The sequence below is a fragment of the Varanus komodoensis genome, unplaced genomic scaffold (genome assembly GCF_004798865.1).
Source record: "Varanus komodoensis strain SLA01 unplaced genomic scaffold, ASM479886v1 scaffold99, whole genome shotgun sequence".
NCBI lineage: Eukaryota > Metazoa > Chordata > Lepidosauria > Squamata > Varanidae > Varanus > Varanus komodoensis.
Window position 1 is genome coordinate 491,558 of NW_025336676.1, and position 19,883 is coordinate 511,440.

The 19,883-nt window shown below is 50.9% G+C and overlaps 1 protein-coding gene across 1 annotated transcript; it reads right to left on the reverse strand.

Moving 5' to 3' along the window:
- Positions 1-958: 958 nt before the first annotated feature.
- LOC123017606 (receptor expression-enhancing protein 6-like) lies at positions 959-18,185 on the reverse strand. Its single transcript, XM_044419064.1, has 5 exons — positions 18,071-18,185; positions 7,292-7,385; positions 6,290-6,428; positions 3,637-3,805; positions 959-1,838 (listed from the first exon to the last, which is right to left on the reverse strand). Exons 1-5 carry the CDS (start codon positions 18,183-18,185, stop codon positions 1,816-1,818), a joined length of 540 nt encoding a protein of 179 aa, XP_044274999.1. The 3' UTR covers positions 959-1,815.
- Between the last annotated feature and the right edge of the window lie 1,698 nt (positions 18,186-19,883).

Below are 19,883 nucleotides of genomic sequence, written 5' to 3' on the forward strand. Positions count from 1 at the left end.
GCAGTTTGCTTTCTTCACACCGTTTTTTCAAATGGGCTGGGACAGAAGTGCAGAAATGGGGCACTTCCAGAGCATGCAATTCCCACCACCTCTTCCTTCACCAAAGGGAGCACCCCCACTCGGGATGGCCCAAGCAGGCCGTCAAGTCCACCGGGCGGGCCCTGTTGATACAGCAATTAAAAGCGCCTCCGAGACTAACCCCAGGTAGTTCTTCATAGGCCTTTACAAGGCCATTCTGCTCTGGCACGCCTGGGAAGATATGCAAGCTGTGTTCAGATGCCGGAGAGGACTGGGACAGTGCTGGGCCAACGGGGTCACCACCAGCAGCAACCCGCAAGCTTCCAGATTCAGCACTCCAAAACAACCCCCCTCCCTGCACACACACCCTGCAAGGTGGGGAAACCCTGCTGAACCCACCTCAGGTTGCTTTCCTGAAGGTCTCTTTCTCTGCAGTTGAGCGGGGGCTGATGGGGAACAATTTACGAGCACCCCCCTCTCTCTGGTTCATTAGCAACCCAGGTGTTTGGGACTTCCATGCCCAGAATCCTTCTCCACTGGCCATTCCAGCTGAAGCTTGGTGAGTGTTGGGGGCCGAAACATCTGAAGGGCAAGTTTGAAAAAGGCCGAGCTGCAGCCAGGGAGTGGCAGCCACCTTCCAAGCTCAGATCTGGAGCAGAGGAAGTGGCTCTCCGCCAGTCCCTGGCTGCACTGTGAGCAACACCAAACCCTGTGCCACGAGCAATGCTTGCCTCCAATGGCAAACAAGGGGAGGGGACAATTTTGTCACTTCAGCATCCCATGGAGGAGGCTGTAAGACAAACAGGAATGGGGGACTACAATCCCCAGCATCCCAACCCTTAGCCCTGCTGGCTGGGGTTGATTGGAGTTGTAGTTCAGAATGCCTAGAAGGCACTGGGGAAGGAATCCATTTGCCCCCTGTGTGTGTGTGTGTGTGTGTGTGTAAATATGTAAGATTTTTAATTCTTCAACTTTATAAAGTTTCAGTTCATACTTGAGGAAGAGACGGTTCCATGACATTTGATGAAATTTCCCTCACTCCACTCCCAGGGGAGGATGGTTACCCTGACTTCAAGAAGCTGAATTTTCTCAAGGAGGAAAAGAAGGTCCAGTCACAACAGACAAATGGAAAACATCTTCTTGCGACCCCATTTCCTTGTGGGGGAAAAGCACTCAAGCTTTACACAGCCCGCACACGAACCGTGTGGGTCGCCTCAAACTACGTGGGTGTGAAAAGATCCTCTCACCTGAGGCGGACCAAACGCACCCCTTGGGACATTTCCCCTTTCCTTGCAAGGCTCTGCTCTGCAAACAAAGCCAAGCCAAGCCGAGCCTCCCTGCCATCCCAGTATTTGCCGGGTTTTGCTCAGCCCTGCAGGTTCCCTGCCCCCCACCCCCCGTGCCCTTAGCTGGAAGTAGCGCAGATCACGGCCTCCACCACGACTTCACTGCCTGGGAGAGAAGCTGGCTTGGGGGCTGCTGCCCCAGCTGATGGCAGGCAAGCAGGCAGGCAAGGTTCTGCACAGAGTGCGATGCAGCGAGAGAGCCCCCTGCTGCAGCTCCCAAGCAGCACAAGGCCATCTTCAGGTATGGGCAACCAAATCACTGGTGCGCAGTGTGCCGTGGGGAGGTAAAAACAGGGAGGGGGTGGGGGGAAGAGAGAGAGAGAGAGCGCGTGCACGAGGAAGAGATTTCCAAAGGCTCCAAGAGTGGCAGGAAAAATAATAATCCACAATGGAAGTTCTCTTTTTCCTCAGCAGTTAACACAGGGGCCACTCAGTTCTCGATGAAAAGTGCTCATTTGGTGACTTCCTGGGACACTGCAAAAGCAAGAGGAGGACATATGGTTACAAGAAAGCTTGCTCTGAGCTGGGACAGGCGCATTCGCACCCTCCCAAGAGCCACCACATGGAGGTTTTCCGTTGTTCAACAGAGACGGCAATAATAGCCCACCTTTGCACCTGTCTGGGAGGCTGCTGGCGGCCAAACGGCACCACACCCGCCTTGCATGCAGAAGGTGGGTGAGCACCTTCCCGTGGAGCTGGGGAAGGTCTCCTTGGTCTGAAAGCCTGGAGGGGCCCAGGACGCCCATCCGCTCCAGGCTGGTGGACACATGTGGAATTTGGAGAGAAAGCCGCAAGCTCCTTCACAAAATGGCCCGCCCCCCCCGTCATGGGGGCGGGTCAGCCCAGTCACAAAATACCTGCTTCCCAGAAGTTCACACTGGTGAGGTTGAAAGAAAAGTAATGTTCCCGAGAACCTAAACAAAAGTGGGGGTGTGGGGCTGAACCCCAAAATGCAAAATGCCTTCAGGGACCCAGCTGCGAATAACCACACTCTGACAGCATTATTCATTATTATTGCAGCTCTGCAGTTGTTAAAGTACCTTAAATAATGCCACTGTTGAGACTGCAGGGATAAAGCAGAGCCTGCCTTGCTGTTCCCCACAAAGAATGGGGCTGGGGCGGCCCAGGAAGGCAGGAGCCCCAGAACTGCCCTGGAGGGACCCTCGCTGAAGCACAGGGGGCCTGAGTGCGGCCAAGGCAGCCTCCGCGGCACCCCACAATGGATCCCTCCACATTTCCTGCCTCCTGCCACCTCCCCGTGCACCTCTGCCTGAAAGTTTTCTTCTGAAATCGCATGCCTCTTCCCCCAGTCCAGACTGCCCTTTTGAAAATTGGGGCATCCTGCCAAAGCACAAACGGAGGCGCCCGCACCCGTGCCATGCAAACTCGCCCCTGCCCACCTGTGTGTTGTTTTCCCTGAGCTCCAGATCTTGCCAGGCACGATCCACCATGCCCAGCTTGCAGAGACTGGATCTCAGCCTTCTCCTTTCCTCCTCTGAGTAAGCCCTGGCTAGAAACACCCATTTGCCTTGGTTTTAGCTTGTGGCTGCTTGAATACGTGATGGCAGCACTTGTTACGTTACTAGAGAATTCCTTGCACAGTGGACAAGAAGGAGCTGCACGCAGAGTTTTTGGTACCCTGTCCAGAGGCTTTTAGTATTGGGACAGCATTTAAAATTGCTAAATAAATAAATAAGAGCCATGGAAGGAAAAAAAGAACCCTGCAGAAGGAATACTAAGAGGGTGCCAAGAAGCAAAAGAACCAGGCGTCCAGGGTGTTTGTAGCGGGACTGGGAGGAACCCAGAGGAATTTGTCCCTCTCATGTTCACCGACGCCCTCCCATGCTTGGACTCCTGCCTCACAAAGTGAGCTGAACCAAGAGGAAGCCTGCAAGGCTCACATGACAAGCCATCTTCTTCCGCATCAGGCGGTGAGGACGGGGTGGGGAGGGGCGCTGCTTGCAGGCACATGGGGCTCCAGGGGGTTGGACTCAGGACTGCTGCAAACAGACTAGAGTCCAGGGAGCCGAGCTTGGGGATTCCTGCCCCGGGTGGATTCCCCACAGAACTCTCCTGTGTGGCACAAGGATGGGAGAAGGGAGAAAGCGCCCGTTTTCAGGCAAAAGTACCTGTCTGGTTCCAGGCTGACCTGTTTGCCCCCCTTCCCGCCCCAGGCCACGCCCCAGTTCACACCCCCAGAACTTCCCCGAACGTTGTGGCCAAGTGTGTGGCCAGAACCCCACACCCCGCCCACCCGCCTGCCCCAGCCTACCATCCTGGGATGCCATGGAGGCAGCGCCAGCAGCCCGGGCACTCAGGTCGTTGAGGACGCCGTCCACGGTCTGGTGGTGCTTGAGGAACCAGGGGCGGATGAGGCTGCGGTAGAGCACACGGGAGCCATTCCACGGGAAGGGAGTCATGCACCACAGCAGGAAGACGCACTGGGCGGGGGAGGCAGTTCCGGAGAGGTCAGTGCCACGGCGGACGCTTGAAGTCCTGCGCCTCGACCCCCTCCCGTATGAACCGGCCTGACTGTAGACACTCCAGTGGGATGGCTCCAGCTGGCATTCAGGGCAGGCTGTCGCCCACGGAGTCAGCAGGGCCTGGTGATGGAGGGCTGGCCTGGGGCTTGGGAGGCCCAGGTTCTCGTATGCACGCAGCCATGAAGCTAGCCAAGAGACTAGGGCCAGCCCTGGACTCTCAGCCAGGCCTACCTCACAGGGCTGTTGTGAGCATACAGTGGAATGGAAAGGAGTGTTATGCAAGCTGCCTTTATTTCCTTGCGAGAAAAAAGGGCAGGATGCAAACATAATCCAGAAATTAATACGGTTATACGGCAGCTGCATCTAAGCGCCATCGGTCTGCTTCACTCTGAGTATCCATCCTGCGGATAAGCCACCCTCCCACCCTACTTCTTAAAGGTCTATTTCATTCTGTTATTAATGTGCAAGAGATAATATAATACACACTAGAAACAGCAAGAAAGCTTTTAGCGCTTCAGCAAGTGCCGCACTTCCTTCCCTTGGTATGAGCTTTTGCAGACGCTGGACTCTTCACCAGGTGCTGTGCCAAACTCACACTAGCCGATCTCCCGACACATGTGTTGTGGGGGAGATGTGACCCCAGGATCCAAACCCCAGTGTGGCCTCCAGCCCCTCTGAAATATGGTGGGTCCACTTAATATACTTCTCAGGAAGGGGTGAAGGAGCGAAACTAGCTTGTTTCCAAACGAACAAGCACCACTAGGCCCAGGCAGCCCCGTCAACAACAGGATGACAGCACATTTTGGTTTTATTTGGATTATCTTACCCCTCTTGGAGTGGTGAGCATGGCCTGGGGTCTAAGTGATTCCCCACCAGTCTCCTGGATATCGCCCACCCTGATGTGGCAGCAAGAGCCTGAATCTCCATTCAGCTCCCTCCCTGGTGCAATTTAGCATTTATTATTAACAATATGTCTCTCCGTGCTGTCAGGAAGCAATCCTGTAGCCCCTTGAACAGTGTGTGGGGCTGCAGGATACTTCAGATTCCCAGATCCAATATCACAGACAGCTCTGCAGCCTCAGAGATGGGGATCAGTGCTCTGAACCCCCATTTCCCCCTCACAGCTGGTGTAAAGAACCACACAGGTCAGAAAAGAAGCTTCAGAGACAGGTAAAAGGGGCTGTTGAGGTGGTTTGTGGGGGGAGTGTGGAAGCCAGGAGATGAGCCATCCAGGTAACACCCCCCCCACCCCACACCAGGGAAATCTATGCCAGAGAAAATACATCTGTTCATCCTAAAGGGCTGTAAAACTGGCGTTGTTTTCACTGCAACAGTCTAAACGGCTGCGGTTTCTCTGGAGAATCTAACTGGGGGCTTCAGTGAACCCTTCCTCCCAAAGTGTCCATATTCCCATGGAAAAGCACTCCAAGCAGGCAGGCCCTCTCTTGCGAGGCAAGTGAAGAAACGAACTTAACAGTGATGTGGTCTATCTAAAAGGGGCAACAGTCACAGTTCGCATAGGATTCTAGAACAGAGCTGGAAGGGGCCAGCGGGTCCAAGACCCTGCCCAGGGCAGGCGCCAGTGCAACCATCCCTCCCAGAGGCCTGTCCAGCTGCATCCTGAATGCCTCCAGTGGGAGAGCCCGCCACCTCCCTGGGTCTCGGTTCCAGTGCTGCAATGCTCTAAGAGTCAGGAAAACCTTCCTGATACCTAGCTCCGACCTGGTTTGCTGCAACTTGAGTTCACTGCTTCTGTCCTACTCTGTCGGACAATCAAGAAGAGCGGTTGCCCTTCCTCCTTGTGTCAGCCTTTGAGCTCCTTGTCACCACATCTCCCCTCAGTCTTCTCCTCTTAAAGCTGGACTTGCCCACTTCTCTCAATCTCTCCCCATAGGGCTTGTTTCCAGATGCGGCATCATCCCTGTTGCCCTCCTCTGGACCCTCTCCAATTTTCTGTATCTTTCTTCAGCTTTGGTGCCCAGAACTGGATGCAGGACTGTAGATGAAGCCTAACCAGTGCTGAGTAAAGGGGAACCAGCAGTTCTCATGACTTGGCGGTGCTGTTAATGCATTTAAAAAGGGCATTTGCCCCTTTGGTGGCTGCATCGCATCATTGGCTCACATTTACGAGTAGCATGTTGTTCACAACAGCTCCAAAGTCTTTCTTATCTGCAGCACTATTGAGCCAAGCATTCCCCTTCATCTAGTGACGAATGTGGTTTCTGCTCTCTGAGGTGGAGGACCTGGCCCTTGTTCCTACTGAATTTCATTCTGCTGCTTTCAGCCTAGTGATCATAATGGAAGAGAGCAAGCGCATCCATGAGTCAAGACTCACTGTGTACCTGGCCCTGGTATAAGCCAATGAATGGGGGCCAGGCATGAGCAAAACAGCAAAATATTTTTGTCAACTACCTCCTCTGATTTTGTTTTGTTCTGTTTTACCTTGCTGATGTAGTAGAAGGGGAACCAGTAGAGGAAGGTGTCGGAGAAGAACTCGGCAACGCTGAAGATGCCGTAGACCACCCAGTAGGTCAACCAGAGGGTGTCATCCTCTTTGCTGGGGCTCTCGATGGCCTTCATGCTGGAGGGGGCAACGGAGGGAAGAGCAGGGCACAAATCAGCCAGATCACCGATTGCCCCTCTCTGCTTAACCTCAGTCCTTGCCTCAGAGAAGAAAATGCATCTTCCCACCCAGCAGCACTGAACCTGGTAGTCGTGCAAATTATGTCAGGCTGGCTTGGCCTGAAATGGGCAAAGGGGACCCCTTTGACTGGCAAAGAACCCCCCCTTGGGAGGCAGAGCGGCCAGGCCAGCATTGATTACAGCTACGGTTCAACAGGACAGCTTGGACTCTCCTCGGGGGGTGACGCTGGGGGGAACCATAACGAGGCGTGTCTATAACTCATGGCTGGGCCTATGAGCCGTGCATCACAATCTTCCCCAACCACCCACACATGCAAAAGACCCCTCCCTCCACCAGTGGCATGAACTCCTTATCAGACTGGCACAACCCTGCTTGAAATAGGACGGCCTTCCCTTTGCAACCAGGAAGGAAGTCAAGACACATCCTTTTAACCTGGCTTTTAAAAAGTGCGGTTATGGAATTTTTCCAATTTAAAAAAATCCAATTATTCTGAACTTTTTGTAAGCTGCTTTGGTTGGTGCCAGGGAGGCTGCATAGAAATTCATCCCATCAGCCCATCACTAAACCCATAATAAATCTGCTCTTCTTACCCTTTTCCTCTCGGTACTGCCAACATGGACAGTCTTAGGGAGCTCACCCCAAGCCAGACGGGTTGGCTGACAATTCCCATCATCCCCAGCAAGTGTGGTCATGGCTGGTGAAGGAGTTGCTGTCCAGACAATCTGGAGAGCCCAAGTTGCAGATGGCAGGTTCAGACAGAGGTCAAAGCAGGAAATCTCAGTCCCCAGAGGGCTACTTACGAGGCATATGCTGGATAGACGAAGCTGATGAGGTCGCAAACCAGGGATGTGCCATATCCAAGCATCAGGTAGAGTGTCAGGGAAACAATGGAACCTGCACGCAAGGAAGAGCCCAGTCAATCTGAGAACAGATACTCATGGCCAGATTCCCACTAGCAGCAATTCCGTGACAAGACGAGCAGGGACCACGTAGCCTATGTTTTCCTATCTGCCCCTCCTCCATCAAATTAACTCTTTTTTTTTTTTTTTGCTACTCAGTCATAGCTTTTAATGGTAAGATCGCAGTCTACATGTTTAAATCAGGATTCCGTCCCAACTGCTGATGTACATTATATGCAAGTCCCGTGCAAGAGGCTCGCGCTGGGACAGGACGTATACGCACACATCATTGAGCGAGACGGTAGCCACTCACAAAGTCTTCAGCGAACTAGACAGAAGTCCTCCAGAACTTCTGCCATGGTTTTCTTTTCTTGCTTTACAAAATCCTCAGGATGATGCCTTATGTACTCTGAAATCTCTCTGTCTCCCCTAGTATGTACATAAGTGGCTTGTTTAACAAGGCAGTGGCCAATATAAAAGCCCACTGATGCCCGCAGAATTTGACGATGAACACCCACAGCCGGATAGGCCTCCTGTTGAGGCCGTTCTCGATCAGGGCGCCAGTCCAGCCATGAAGGCCATCCAGACCGAGGCGAAGCTGAATGGCGGCACAGAGGAGGACAAGGGGTCCCCACAGAGCTGCATGAAGTCGCGGTGGTGGCACAAACTCCCACAGTCTGACCACGGTTCCCATCAAATTAACTCTTTATTTGCAAGAACAGAGGTGATCCTAGAAGCTCTGGCAACAAGCCTTTGCACCCAAAATAACCACCACGGTAATGGATGCGTGTGCATCTCTGTCCAGCCACGCCGTACTGCCAGGTCCATGAAAAGCCTGGCAGGTGTGCTAATGGGGCCATGGGGGGCAGCTGTTCTGCTTTTGGATTGCATTATACCCTACAAGCTTCCACAGGTTGAAACATGCAGTAACATGCTCAGCCACTGGATGGCGGGCATCCCAGGCCAGTACACTGCTTTGCAGCCCATTCCCCCCCACCCAGTTTCTTCAGGACAGACCCCTTCCCTACGGAGCCACATTTACAGCCCTCTTTTTTCCCTCCTGGAAGAATGAAAAATGAAATAGGGAAGCAAGAAGGATTATGTAAGTCATCTTGGGGTGCTTGTGGGAAGAAGGGCAGGATGCCTACAAAGCAAGTGGCCCAAACACACGACATGGCAGCCCCCAGGTGACCTGGCTACTTGTCCACTTTCTCTGCCCCAGGAAGTCCCCTTATATACTCCTTCCTGCCCAGCAGGAGCCAAAGAGCAGCCTGAGTGGGTGGAGTCACTCCAGAAGGCTCCTCCCCAGGGAGGCACAGTGCTGGAGCTCACCACAAAGGGCGGTGCTCAGTTGTTCTTCTCTCTATACAGAGTGGCTGCAGTGCAGAGAGTCACCACAGGGGGCAGCATCCCCAACACAGAAGTCCTTTCTCTATCCAGCATCGCACCCACCTACCGGCTTCCTCCCACAGAAGTTCACACCACAGTAACCCATGGGGCGAGGTGCTGCCAAGATGCAGAGGACACCAGGGAAAGCAGGAGAGGTGTAGTTTTTAAAAGTTTATTCTTGCATTTATGCCCCACCCTTTTTTCCTTTTGATAGGGACCCAAAGTAGCTTACATAATCTCTGTCCTCTTTTATCCTCACAGCAGCCCTGCAATGTAGGCCAGGCTTAGAGTACATGACTTACTCAGTCACCCAGTGAGCTTCATGCCAAAAGTGGGGACAAGAACCCGGATCTCCCAAGCCCCCATCCAGCACTGTCCCACCACACTACCTGGCTTTTTAGAGGTGCAGGGAGGCATGAGCAGAGCCAGCTGGAGCCGGGGATCAGACTAGATGGCCTGGGAGGACTCTTCTGACTCGCTCTGTTTCTATGTCATCACTCAGAAAAGGTGGGTACAACATGTCTCTTTCTTTGGAAGTTTGGGAACCCACCTACCCACTTGTTATTGCCCTCAGTGCAAAAATACAGGAATTTTTAGTCAGCTTTAGATTTTTAGTGAGCTGCAAAATCAGCTGACCACCGAGTGGAAATGCACAAGCGGAGCTATGCATGTTTGCCTTCCGGCAGTTCTTGGGCAGATGATAAATGCCATAAATGGACATAATGTTCAACACAGGCCAAATGTAAATATCACTCACCCTAAAACACTCTTAATTACCAATGCAATGTCACAGGTATGGCTACTGCTGTTTTCTCCTGCAAATGACATTTTAAAATCTCAACCTGTTCCCATCCTGAACATGAAAAGAACTGACAATTTAAATACATTTCAAAAAGGAACAGAAATGAAATTCTCCCCCATCTGCACCAGTCAAATTCAACAGGTGCAGTTATTCTTGCAGGAAGAGCCAGTGCTGGCTGGGGCCTGGTAGTACAGTGTGCCTTCAGCCAGCCCAGCTACACCCGCCTCTGGGCAAGGACAGCCTGGCGTCAGTATTCTGGTACTCTCGTAAACTGGACTATTGCAATGCCTGCTCTGTGGGGCTGTCCTTGAAGACAGTTTGGGATGGCGGCTTGTGCAAAATGTTGCAGCCAGAGGAACAACAGGGATCAGACCATCTGATCACGTAACACCAATTGTGGTCCACTTGCACTGGTTGCCTCTATATTTCTGGGCATAATTCAAGATAGTGCTTGCAACCTATAAATCCCTCTATGGTTTGGGGCCACAATGCCTGACGAAATGCCTCGACCAGCTGCAGTCTACCTGGACACTACACTCTTTGCCTGAATGCCACTTCCACGAAAGGCTTAGTTGGTGGCAACAAGGAGAAACAGGCCTTCTCTGTGGTAGCCCGCAAATTCTGGAAGGATTCACACTGAGGCCTGCCTGGCACCATCTTCATGAAATTTAGAGGCATGGGAATATTGTCAGTTATTTTAGTAAGCCCAGCAGTATGACTGGTATGGGTTAAGATATTAACACTTGCTTTTAAAATGTACAAAGTGATTTTACAATGTTTCTACTGTTGTTTATGTTGCATATTGCATTTATTCATTGTTGCTCACTTCCAGAGAGCTTAGAATATGGGGTGGCTTGGAATAAAGTGAATAAGCATGAGGGGAAAAAGTGGGGCCGCCATGAATGTGACCGAGCATTACAGGCATTCGAAGTAGACCTTGCACTGCTTAGCATCCAAAGCTCCCGTGGGTGAACTGGATCACTGGGGGCTTGCTGACCAAATGGTCCCATGCCCAGCTGCGTGTGTGCCCAAAATGCACAACAGGGGAAGCTTTCTTTTAAAAGATTTGTTCTTCAGAATAGTTGCTGGCCAACGAGTCACTCCAGCTGTCACCCTGAGCAGTCCTTGGAGGCCCTTTTCATATTGATCATGAAAGGGTTAGGCAGTTAACACTTTTCAGTAGGTTACAGAAGTGAAAACTTAGAATAGCGTGATCTTTCCCACTTGGATACCAAAGCAGAAAGAAGAGGCTGGGAAGGAGGATGAGGTGGGTTGGTGTGAGTTGCCCTTGTTTGTGCTGCTGTTATCTTGAGAATCAAATGGCCCTCTCTGGAATGGGACTTGGTTAAGTTCAGCTCCATTTCAAGGATGCATGAAATGAGTTTCTCTCTGGCTGAGCTATGCGCCAATGATTACATGATTTTACCAAGGAAAGTTATACCTATTGATCATCAGGCTAGTTTTTCATTCAGTTTTTAAAAATTAAATTAAAATCCCAAGGTGTGGAAAATGGAAGTTATTTACAAACATCACTAAATACTGACCAAGAATGAACTGAACCGAAATTCTCACTGTCCCTTTGTTCAACCGCGTCCTCTCGCCTTGTCTTTTCCCTGTCTTGCATCAGCTCCAACTGCCCCTTTTCAAACGGTCCCCCTCCATTCCAAACCCTCCCACCCTCCAAAGGCTCAAACACTGGTCCCCTAAAGTGGGAAACCTTCAGGTGCTGTCAGAAAATTCACATCATGCCAAGGAAAGGCCAAACTGGGGCACAGGTTCGCATGAAATCGGCACATGTTAATTTACATGTGGAGAAGCAAATTTAGAAATATTTCATTTTAAATGGAAAGGAGTCTCACCCTCAGGGGGAAAAGTCTGACCAGGCGAGCTGTCACATCTCTGCTCTCCAAATACTGTGAGTGGGTGATGAATAACTTAAGACAAATGCACCCAAGGTCCTTTTGCAAGCCTGCTATTTCCCTTCCCTTCCCTTCCCCTCCCCTTTCTCCCCAATCCCACATCCTTTAGTGGTTTCTGAAATTCCGAGTCAGTGTCATCCTGACTGAAAGGCTGAATGTCTCTAAGACACTGCTCCTGGCAGAAGCAAACTGCAGCTAAAAGATACTTGTATTTCTGGCCCTGTCCCTTTGCCTTTGACCCTGCCCATCACTAGACCGTGGTCCCTAGCACCTCCACAGCTGAAGCAGGCCGATGAGCTGAAGCAGGCCCAGCACCCCATATGAGGCCAGCGACGCTGACTCGGAGCCCTCTGGGTTTGTCGGCCACGAGTTCCACCTTGGGGGTCCCACATGAGAAAAAGTCTGTCTGAACCTGAGTTGCGTGTAATTGGCTCTCTCACTTCATGGCAAGGTCCTAGATTTTATTTTGTTGACCATGTATGAACAGCATGCCTTTTCGCGGCATAGTGGTTAGAGTAAATGCCTAGGACTCAGGAGACCTGCTTCATTAGGCCACGAAGCCCTCTGGGTGACTTTGGGCCAGCTACTGACCCTCAGCTTAACTCACAGGGCTATTTTGAGGATAAAGACCAAGAAAGCTGCTTTGGGTTCTTTGAAAGAGGGGGAAAAGGGGATATCCTCCCAACTGGGAAGGCCAGGCTGAGACTGAATGGGCTAATGAAAAACTTGGACCAGATATGTTAATCTCCAGTGGCTGGGGAAGATGGAAAGTGGAGTCCAACACATCTGGAGAGTGCAGATGGGGGAATGCCGCTCACATCTGCTACGGAGAGAGAGCTGTGCGGGACTGGAAAGGCGGAAGGAAGTTTGTGCCGCATCAGCCACTGGAGTCAGGAAGGAGCGGGGAGACCTTCCTGCAGAGACCCATCCCTGGTTGAGGTTCTGACGTGCATCAGGTTGTCCCCATCTTACGTTGAACCTGTCGACGAACAAGGACCCTTCGCAACAGCCTGCCCCCACAGCACTCCTCTGCTCCCGCAAGCTCAGGGCTCCGCCTTCCGATATGGGAGAACTGAGCCGCCCCAACATTTGCTCTTGGTCCCCTCCGCCTTCAACATCCTCCAGTGCCAGGGCCCGCTCGCGATGTGCCCAGCGCACGGCTGCCTCAGGTTCGTCACTTCGGCTTCCAGGAAAGTCCCGCCTGGCTTTGATCCAGGCCCTGGTTCATGTTCCTCTCAGTCCAGGGTATGCGCAAAGCTCTCCTCCAGCATCGTGTGGCAGGAGCACACACGTCCCACCGGTCAGCTTTCTCCACTGCCCTCCTTTCACACCCATGCGCTGTGACTGGGAACGCAATCGTGTGCATGATCTTGGCCTTGGTCCCCAGCAAACGGTCTTGTCCTTGAGGATCTTTTCTAGTCCCTTCACTGCTGTCCTTCCCAGCCTCAGCCTTCTTCGAATTTCTGGGCTGAAGTCTCCACTGAATGCATGACTAAGCCAATGAATTCAAGGGACCTGAAAACCAAAGTCCAGGCCAGCATGCCTGGTGCAAAGGCCGGTGTGAGCCAGGCCAGAGGAATCCTGGGAACTTGGCTTCCCATTATTTCACCATTACAAAGAGGAGGAGGAAGGGAGAGCAGGGTGGGTTCTGGAATGAAGCACTGGATCTTCGTAAAAGGAAATAAAGCAAACCTTTTCTTGCTTTTTAAGCACAAACTGTGTTCACAGGAGCGAAGAGGAAGGTGAGTCCCCTCCCTCCTATCTGAATCCTTTCCAAGGAGTGTCTTTCAATGACAGATTTTAATCTCATTCCATGACCATTAACAGCATTCACGACGGTCCTCCTGGATCAACCAGAGACCTCATGGCATCATCATTGAACCCTGTGCTATGCGAAGGAGGTGGTCACCCTTTTGGGTTCCCAGATTATGAGACAGGGAGAAAAATGTCTCCCTTTCCTCACACCTGGCATCACTCTGTGCACCCTGATTACACCTCCTTTCATTCATTTGTTCATTTCATTTTTTATACCGCCCAATAGCTGAGACTCCTGGGACATAGAAACATAGAAACAGAGCGAGTCAGAAGGGGTCTCCCGGGCCTTCTAGTCGGACCCCCGGCTCCAGCTGGCTCTGCTCATGCAATCCCAACATGTGCTTGTCCAATCTTTCCTTGAATGCCCCCACTGATCCCCCCCACCTGCTGAGGAAGCCCATGCCATTTCCTAGGGGTCCTAACCATCAGAAAGTACTTCCTGACATCCAACCGGAAGCCTGGTTCCTTGTGCTTTGCTCCACTGGAACACATCCTGCCATCCTCTGCAGGGAAGAACAGGTCATGGCCCTCCTCCACATGACATCCCCTCACATACATATAAGTTGCTAAAAGATTCCCTTGGAGTCTCCTCTTCTCCAGGCTGAAAAGACTCAGCTCCCTCTATCGCTCCGTGTATGTCATCCCCCACAACTCGGCTACCATTCTCATGACCTTGCACTGCACTGAACCAATTCTAACTTGGCTGTGTCTCTCCTATAATGTGGTGCCCAGAACTGGACACAGTCCTCCAGTTGTGGGTGCACCAGAGTCATGTGAAGCAGTATTAACACCTCCCTAGATCTGGAAGCCACGCTTCTGTGTATACATTCAAGGGCAGTGTTTGCCCTCTTAACTACCACGTCACACTGCTGGCTCATGTTTAACTGCTACCAACAAGTACCTGCTGCCTCCATCACTTCCAGGAAGTGACAGGACCCAGCTGCGACTCCCGAGTGCATCTCCTAACTAGTAACAGGAAGGTCGAACTCTCCCATTGTAACCGTGTCCCTTCCCTGGGATATCCTTCGGAGCATCGTCCGGGGTCTCAAGTTGACCCGGTGGGTAATAACATACCCCCCACTATCAGCTCCCACCCCGTCTAGACCCATCAGTCATACGCAGATCGCCTCCACTGGGTCCGCTTCTACCCGCCCCCATCGCTCTGCACCCTATCCCTTCCCTGTCATATAGCAGAGCCCCCCCTTCCCCTCCTGTCCTTCCTAAACAGAGTCTATCCCTCTACGCTGACATTCCAGCCCCGCTTTGCATCCGCACCATGTTTCCGTGATCCTCTCTAGGTCATACCCACCTGTTCCCAGGAGAGCCTCTGGCTCCTAGGACTGGTGTATGTATATCACAGCTCTTTCCCATGAACCCCCTTGCCTGGCTCCCCCAGTTTCCTTCCTCCCTGGCACTGCAAGGACACTCCGTGCAGTAGCCATGCCAGCCCCTGCAGTCCCTATATTGCCCCACCCCTGAGACCTTGATCTAGTTCTGTCATCTGATCAATCTCAACTGGTTTCTGGGCTCCTGGGGGTTCCCTCCCCCCCCCCCCATCAGTTTAACTTGGCAAGAATGAGGTGGACAGCAGTCCTGGGTTATGACTTGCCAGCCACTTTCTTCATTCACAGGTATTCTGAATAGGCTGAAATGGAGGCAGGGGAGGAGCTTCAGTCCAGAGCAGGGGCGGGAAACTTGGGGAGTGCTGGGGCCACCTTCTAACCCCTCCCAAGCAGGCCTCGCCAGGGACAAGACTCCTGCCTGCAGCAAGAAATGAAAGAAAGAAGCAAAGTGGATTTGCCGCTCACGCTACGGTGGCTACTTCAGTTTGGAAGGGGCCCCACGTGATCTGCACATTGCCTGGCCCTGCTCTAGCTTGGTGGAAACGGGCTAGCTTGGCTTCTCATACCAATATTGCGTCTCTTGCACATTTGGTTCCTGCCTGAGCCACCCAATCTCAGCAGGTTCCCACAGCTCTCCATCCCAGGGTGGATCTCAGGTGACCCTTAGTGCCCCTGCAAAGGATTTCAAACTTCCTTATGGGCAGGTCTCAGCGCCCCTCAAGTTCCAGCCCCACCAAGCTGGGACCTTTACATGCCCAAACAGGGTTCTGTGATCCCAAGAGTGGGCCTCCACAGGAGCAGCAGGAGAAGTTTGGGAGAGCACCATTCCCCCGAGGAGGTCAGGTGGGTGGTGCAGTCAACCAAGCCTGAGCATGGCATCTCATGAGACTCCACTGCCCAAACCTCACACGATTCCTCTGGCAGCAGATGGCAGCTTCACTGCCCGCTGCACCAATATCCTTTTGCTAGGCTACCTCCAACAGGCAGGAACAAGCAGTGGGGAACAGTCAGAAGAGAGAAGTGAATAACTTCAAAGAAGGGGCACAACTGGCTGAGGGAAGCTGCGCAAGAGCCTCCACAAGCTCGGTGGTTGCAACACGGTTTCTCTGCGGCAAACCAGACAGACTAGTTTAGGATCAGCAGCCCCACAGGCAAAGACGCTGTCTTCAGTCGTCCTCATTGGCGTGGAGAGCATGGAGCCCAGTTGGGCCACTGTCAGATAATGCCAGGCCATTTTGAGCTAAGAGCAGTGACTTGAACTGGCTTTTCCCCACAGTTGCCTTTCCAGCATCCCCGGCTTTCTGCAGTTCCCCTCCCATTATAAATGTTTCTTTCCCATTACTGGAAAGCTCCCATATTCCAGCAAGGTGCCCTAGGGATGCAAGCCCCATTCACGTGCAGGGAAATGAGCATGCCCCATGCAGAGAGTCTCTGATGGAGGGACCTGGGGGGCACAGAGAGAGAATTCAGTGGGAGGGAAGAAAGTGGAAGCAGCAGCAGCAGGATGAGTTTGGGGACGAGCAGCACAAGTGCTTCACCACGGACTTTTCCCATATTATACTTACATTACATTTCCAACCTGCCTGCCTTTCTCTGGCAAGGAACCCCTGTAACAAGGTTACATTTAATCCTCACAACAACCCTGTGAAGTAGGTTACGCTGACAGCCTGTGCTTGGCCTTAAGGATGAGCGAGGACTAACTGCTATGCCACATCGGCTCTACACCATGTCTTAGGTACTAACAAATATGTTTCCACAGCAATAGTCCTGGAGGTAATTCATGGAGAAATGGCATGTGTGAAAAGTGCCTTTGCTAACTGGGGTACTCAAAGGAGCAGAGGACAGGTATATAGCAGGTACTGGGGGCACCTGGGCAGGTCTGCTAGTCAAGCTTAGCCACGAATATGCTTCAGCTGGCTGACTGGTCACGGCATGATGCACAGTGCATTCAACAGATGACTGGTCTCAGGGACTGGTTTCTTCCCACTCCCTGCAGCTGGTTCTGGCACCCCTCCCAGAATCCTCTGCAGCAGAATCAGACCTGTCTCCCCTTCCTCACTCTAGGAGCTCTCCTGTTATGTTCACTGCCAAAGAATCAGGGCACAATTTTATCTATTTATACACTTATTAATAGGCCATCTACTGCTGAGGCCTTAGATGGCCGGGTCCCTTCCCTTCCCTTCCCTCCTTGGCCCACTGGAAATTGCAAACTTTGTTTCACAGCTGGGTAAGTGTGCACTGAGGATTATCTGATACAAGTGCTCTGCCTGCACTTGTATCAGATAATAGAACCTGACTCCCTATAGGCTAGTTTGCTCAAAGCTAAAGGGCAAGTGGTGTGCAAGGAAAGCATGGGCACCGAAAAGGGGGGTGGCAAAAAATACCACCGAAGATGGGCCCTGCTCACCCAGGGTCCTTGCATGTAAAGGGGGGGCGCTTTGCCAGGCTGGCGGGGGGGGGGGCACACATGGCTCCCTCCTTGAAAAACCTTGGATCCAGGAAGAGGGGGAGCTGGCTGCAGTGGAAGACAGATAAGCAAGTGGCTGGGAAAGGAAAGGAAGAGGGAAGGACCTATTTTTCCAACCCTGATAATGTATGCATGGAATCCCTCCAATGGATACTCCTCCCCCCCACAAAAAATCAACCACCCTTTACACTCATGTAAATTGTACAAGGGATTGGGGCAGCAATGTTGTCACTGTTTGTATGAATGTTACACCACTCCAGCTTCCATGACTATGACTAAAACACCAAACCGAACGAAAAGAACCTGAAGCAGCACCCCAGCTACTTACAATCTAAAAATAGACAGTGCAGCTAATGGCCACTACTCTAAGCTGCAGGATTCCCAGCAGCTTAGGATGCCCGGGCCAGATCTTGACCCAGCCTTCCCCCTCACTGCAATTTTTTTTTTAAATTAAAAGAGTAATTTTAATAATACATTGAAAATGAATTAATAATAAAAATGAAAGTAAATATACTGTCAAAGATATGTTCACAAAATGTAGCAATTTCAGTCATAAATTTAAAGTCCCTATAATATTTTTAAGTTTAGTAGGTTTTAATAACAATAATTCAACTTTTAAAAGACCCTTGCACCTGCAAGGATTAACTCATATAAAACTTTTGAACAGCCAAAAACAATTCAAAGAAAAGGATAATGAAAGGAAGAATAAAGAATGAATCAACCAAATTAAAACAAAAATAGAAATGAAAAGCAGGCCTGCCTCCTATTTGAGAATATTAAGACTCCAATTGTTTTCTCTCCTTACTTCTGAGTAGACTCGGCTTGCAGCGCTAAAGTTTTGCCGGTCATCTAGTCACCACCTCAACGAAACATCACATTTAAAAGTGCCTCTGAGCATGGGCAGAGTCCTCGAAGACATGTCCGAGTCCAGAGGAGGCAACCCACCTGTGGCCAGGTAAAACCGCTTGACGCCCGTGAAGTTCTCCAGGCAGCCCAGCAGGTCGCCCAACCAGCCGGGCTCGTCCAACAAGGCCTGGAAGCGGCCCCGCTCGGAGCCCATGGCGAGCACGGGCCACGGAAAGAACCGAACCAACCAGTCCGCGACCTCTACGCGCCGAGCGCTTAGCGAAGGGGCGGAGCTACCAGGTGGGTAGACCCCGCTTCCTGGGACATGGGGCCAATGGGGAGCGGCGGCGGGGCCGCAGGTAGCGAAGACGTTGTCACGGCAGGCGGCTGCGGGCAGGTGCGCTCTGGAGGCCACGTGGAAAGGGGAGGAGGAAGGAGCGGTTTGTCTGCCTGCCAGCCGGGAGGCCAGCGCGGGAGCTCTTCCTCGGGGAATCTTCCCAAGCCTCGGAGCGCCAGAGCCTGCTGCTTTTTAGATCTATGCGGGCCTTCTTTTGGAATTAAAATTTGTTTTCCAATTTTTAAGGTTTCCTTTTAAACATAAATTAAAACAATACAATTAATATAGTAACAATACATATAATTGAACATTATTAATAAACATAGTTAAACAATACATCAATGTTAGTGCTACCTCCACCAGCACCAACAACTCTAGTTGCTTAATCAAAGATCATTTATTCATTCAGGTTATCCCACTTCATTATTCTTGTAATGAAGAATACACCCCCTTTCTTTTATTAAAACATATTCAGGTCTCCAAATATTTTCAAATTTGTTTTCACTTACCAAACCTTTTTCCATTTAATATCACAAATTAACTTATCATTAATAGCTATATTCTCAACTTCTTCATACCGGTCAACTATATGATATTCACCTTTTATTTTCTAATTCCTTGCTATCATTTATCTTACTGCTCTTAATAAATTTATCATCAATTCTTTAGTATTTTGTCCCATCTGTGCTCTAAATAATGGCAATAATGCTAATCCAGGATCAACTGCAATATTTAAATTCAATATTTTACTAAAGTCTTTAAAGAACCTTTCCCAAAACCTATCCCAAAGCACCTTTATATGTTTGGTTCCTTTTATATATAGTAAGGTTTCCTTTTAAAAGTGTCTTTTTAACATGGTGTTGTGTGTGTGAGCTGGGGCGGGGGGATCTTTTCTATTTTGAATAATGCTCATGGGTTTTATCTTATTCCTTATGTTCCAAGTTGCCTTTCTTCCTGCAAGGAACCCAAAGGCTGCTCACAACACCTTCTCCTCCTCTCCAGTTTAATCCTCACAACAACCCTGGCAGGTAAGTTAGGCTGAGAGTCAGTGAGTGATGAAAGCTGCACCGTAAGTTCCACAGGCAAGTGAAAACCAGGACTCAGATCCCCTAAGCCTCCATCTAGGACTCCAGCCAGTACCCCTCAATCAGTGTTGTGGAAAGCACAAGGCAATCTCTGCCCAAAGGATTGTGAGCAAAAAGACACAACATGCAAGGAAAACAGGAGGAGGAGGGAAGAGGGAAAACATTAAGATCTTCACATCATGTCTCAATGGCAGCCATGAAATCAGGTTATACTTATTTTATAGCTGGTGCAAAGCAGAATGTCTGACAAGTACTAGGGAGATGCAGGTGCAGCTCCCCAGTCAGCCACCAAAGCCAGAGGGCAACCTGGCACCAACCTCTTAGTCTTAGACCACACTACCTTGCAGGGTTCTTCTGAGGAGAAAACGAAGGACCATGATGGAAACTCTGCATGCCAAAATGAGTTTCAGAGATGAAAGGGCTTTCTATCTTTAGAGTAAATAAGTAAAGATAAATTCATTCAAGCTTGGAGCATGGTAGTTTGGAAAAA

Coding starts and splice junctions, on each gene's coding strand:
- LOC123017606 (XM_044419064.1), bottom strand. CDS start 18,185: ATGGGCTCCGAGCGGGGCCGCTTCCAGGCCTTGTTGGACGAGCCCGGC. Junction 7,386..18,070: donor GCGGTTTTACCTGGCCACAG/GTGGGTTGCCTC, acceptor CCTTGCGTGCAG/GTTCCATTGTTTCCCTGACA. Junction 6,429..7,291: donor GTCTATCCAGCATATGCCTC/GTAAGTAGCCCT, acceptor TGCCCCCTCCAG/CATGAAGGCCATCGAGAGCC.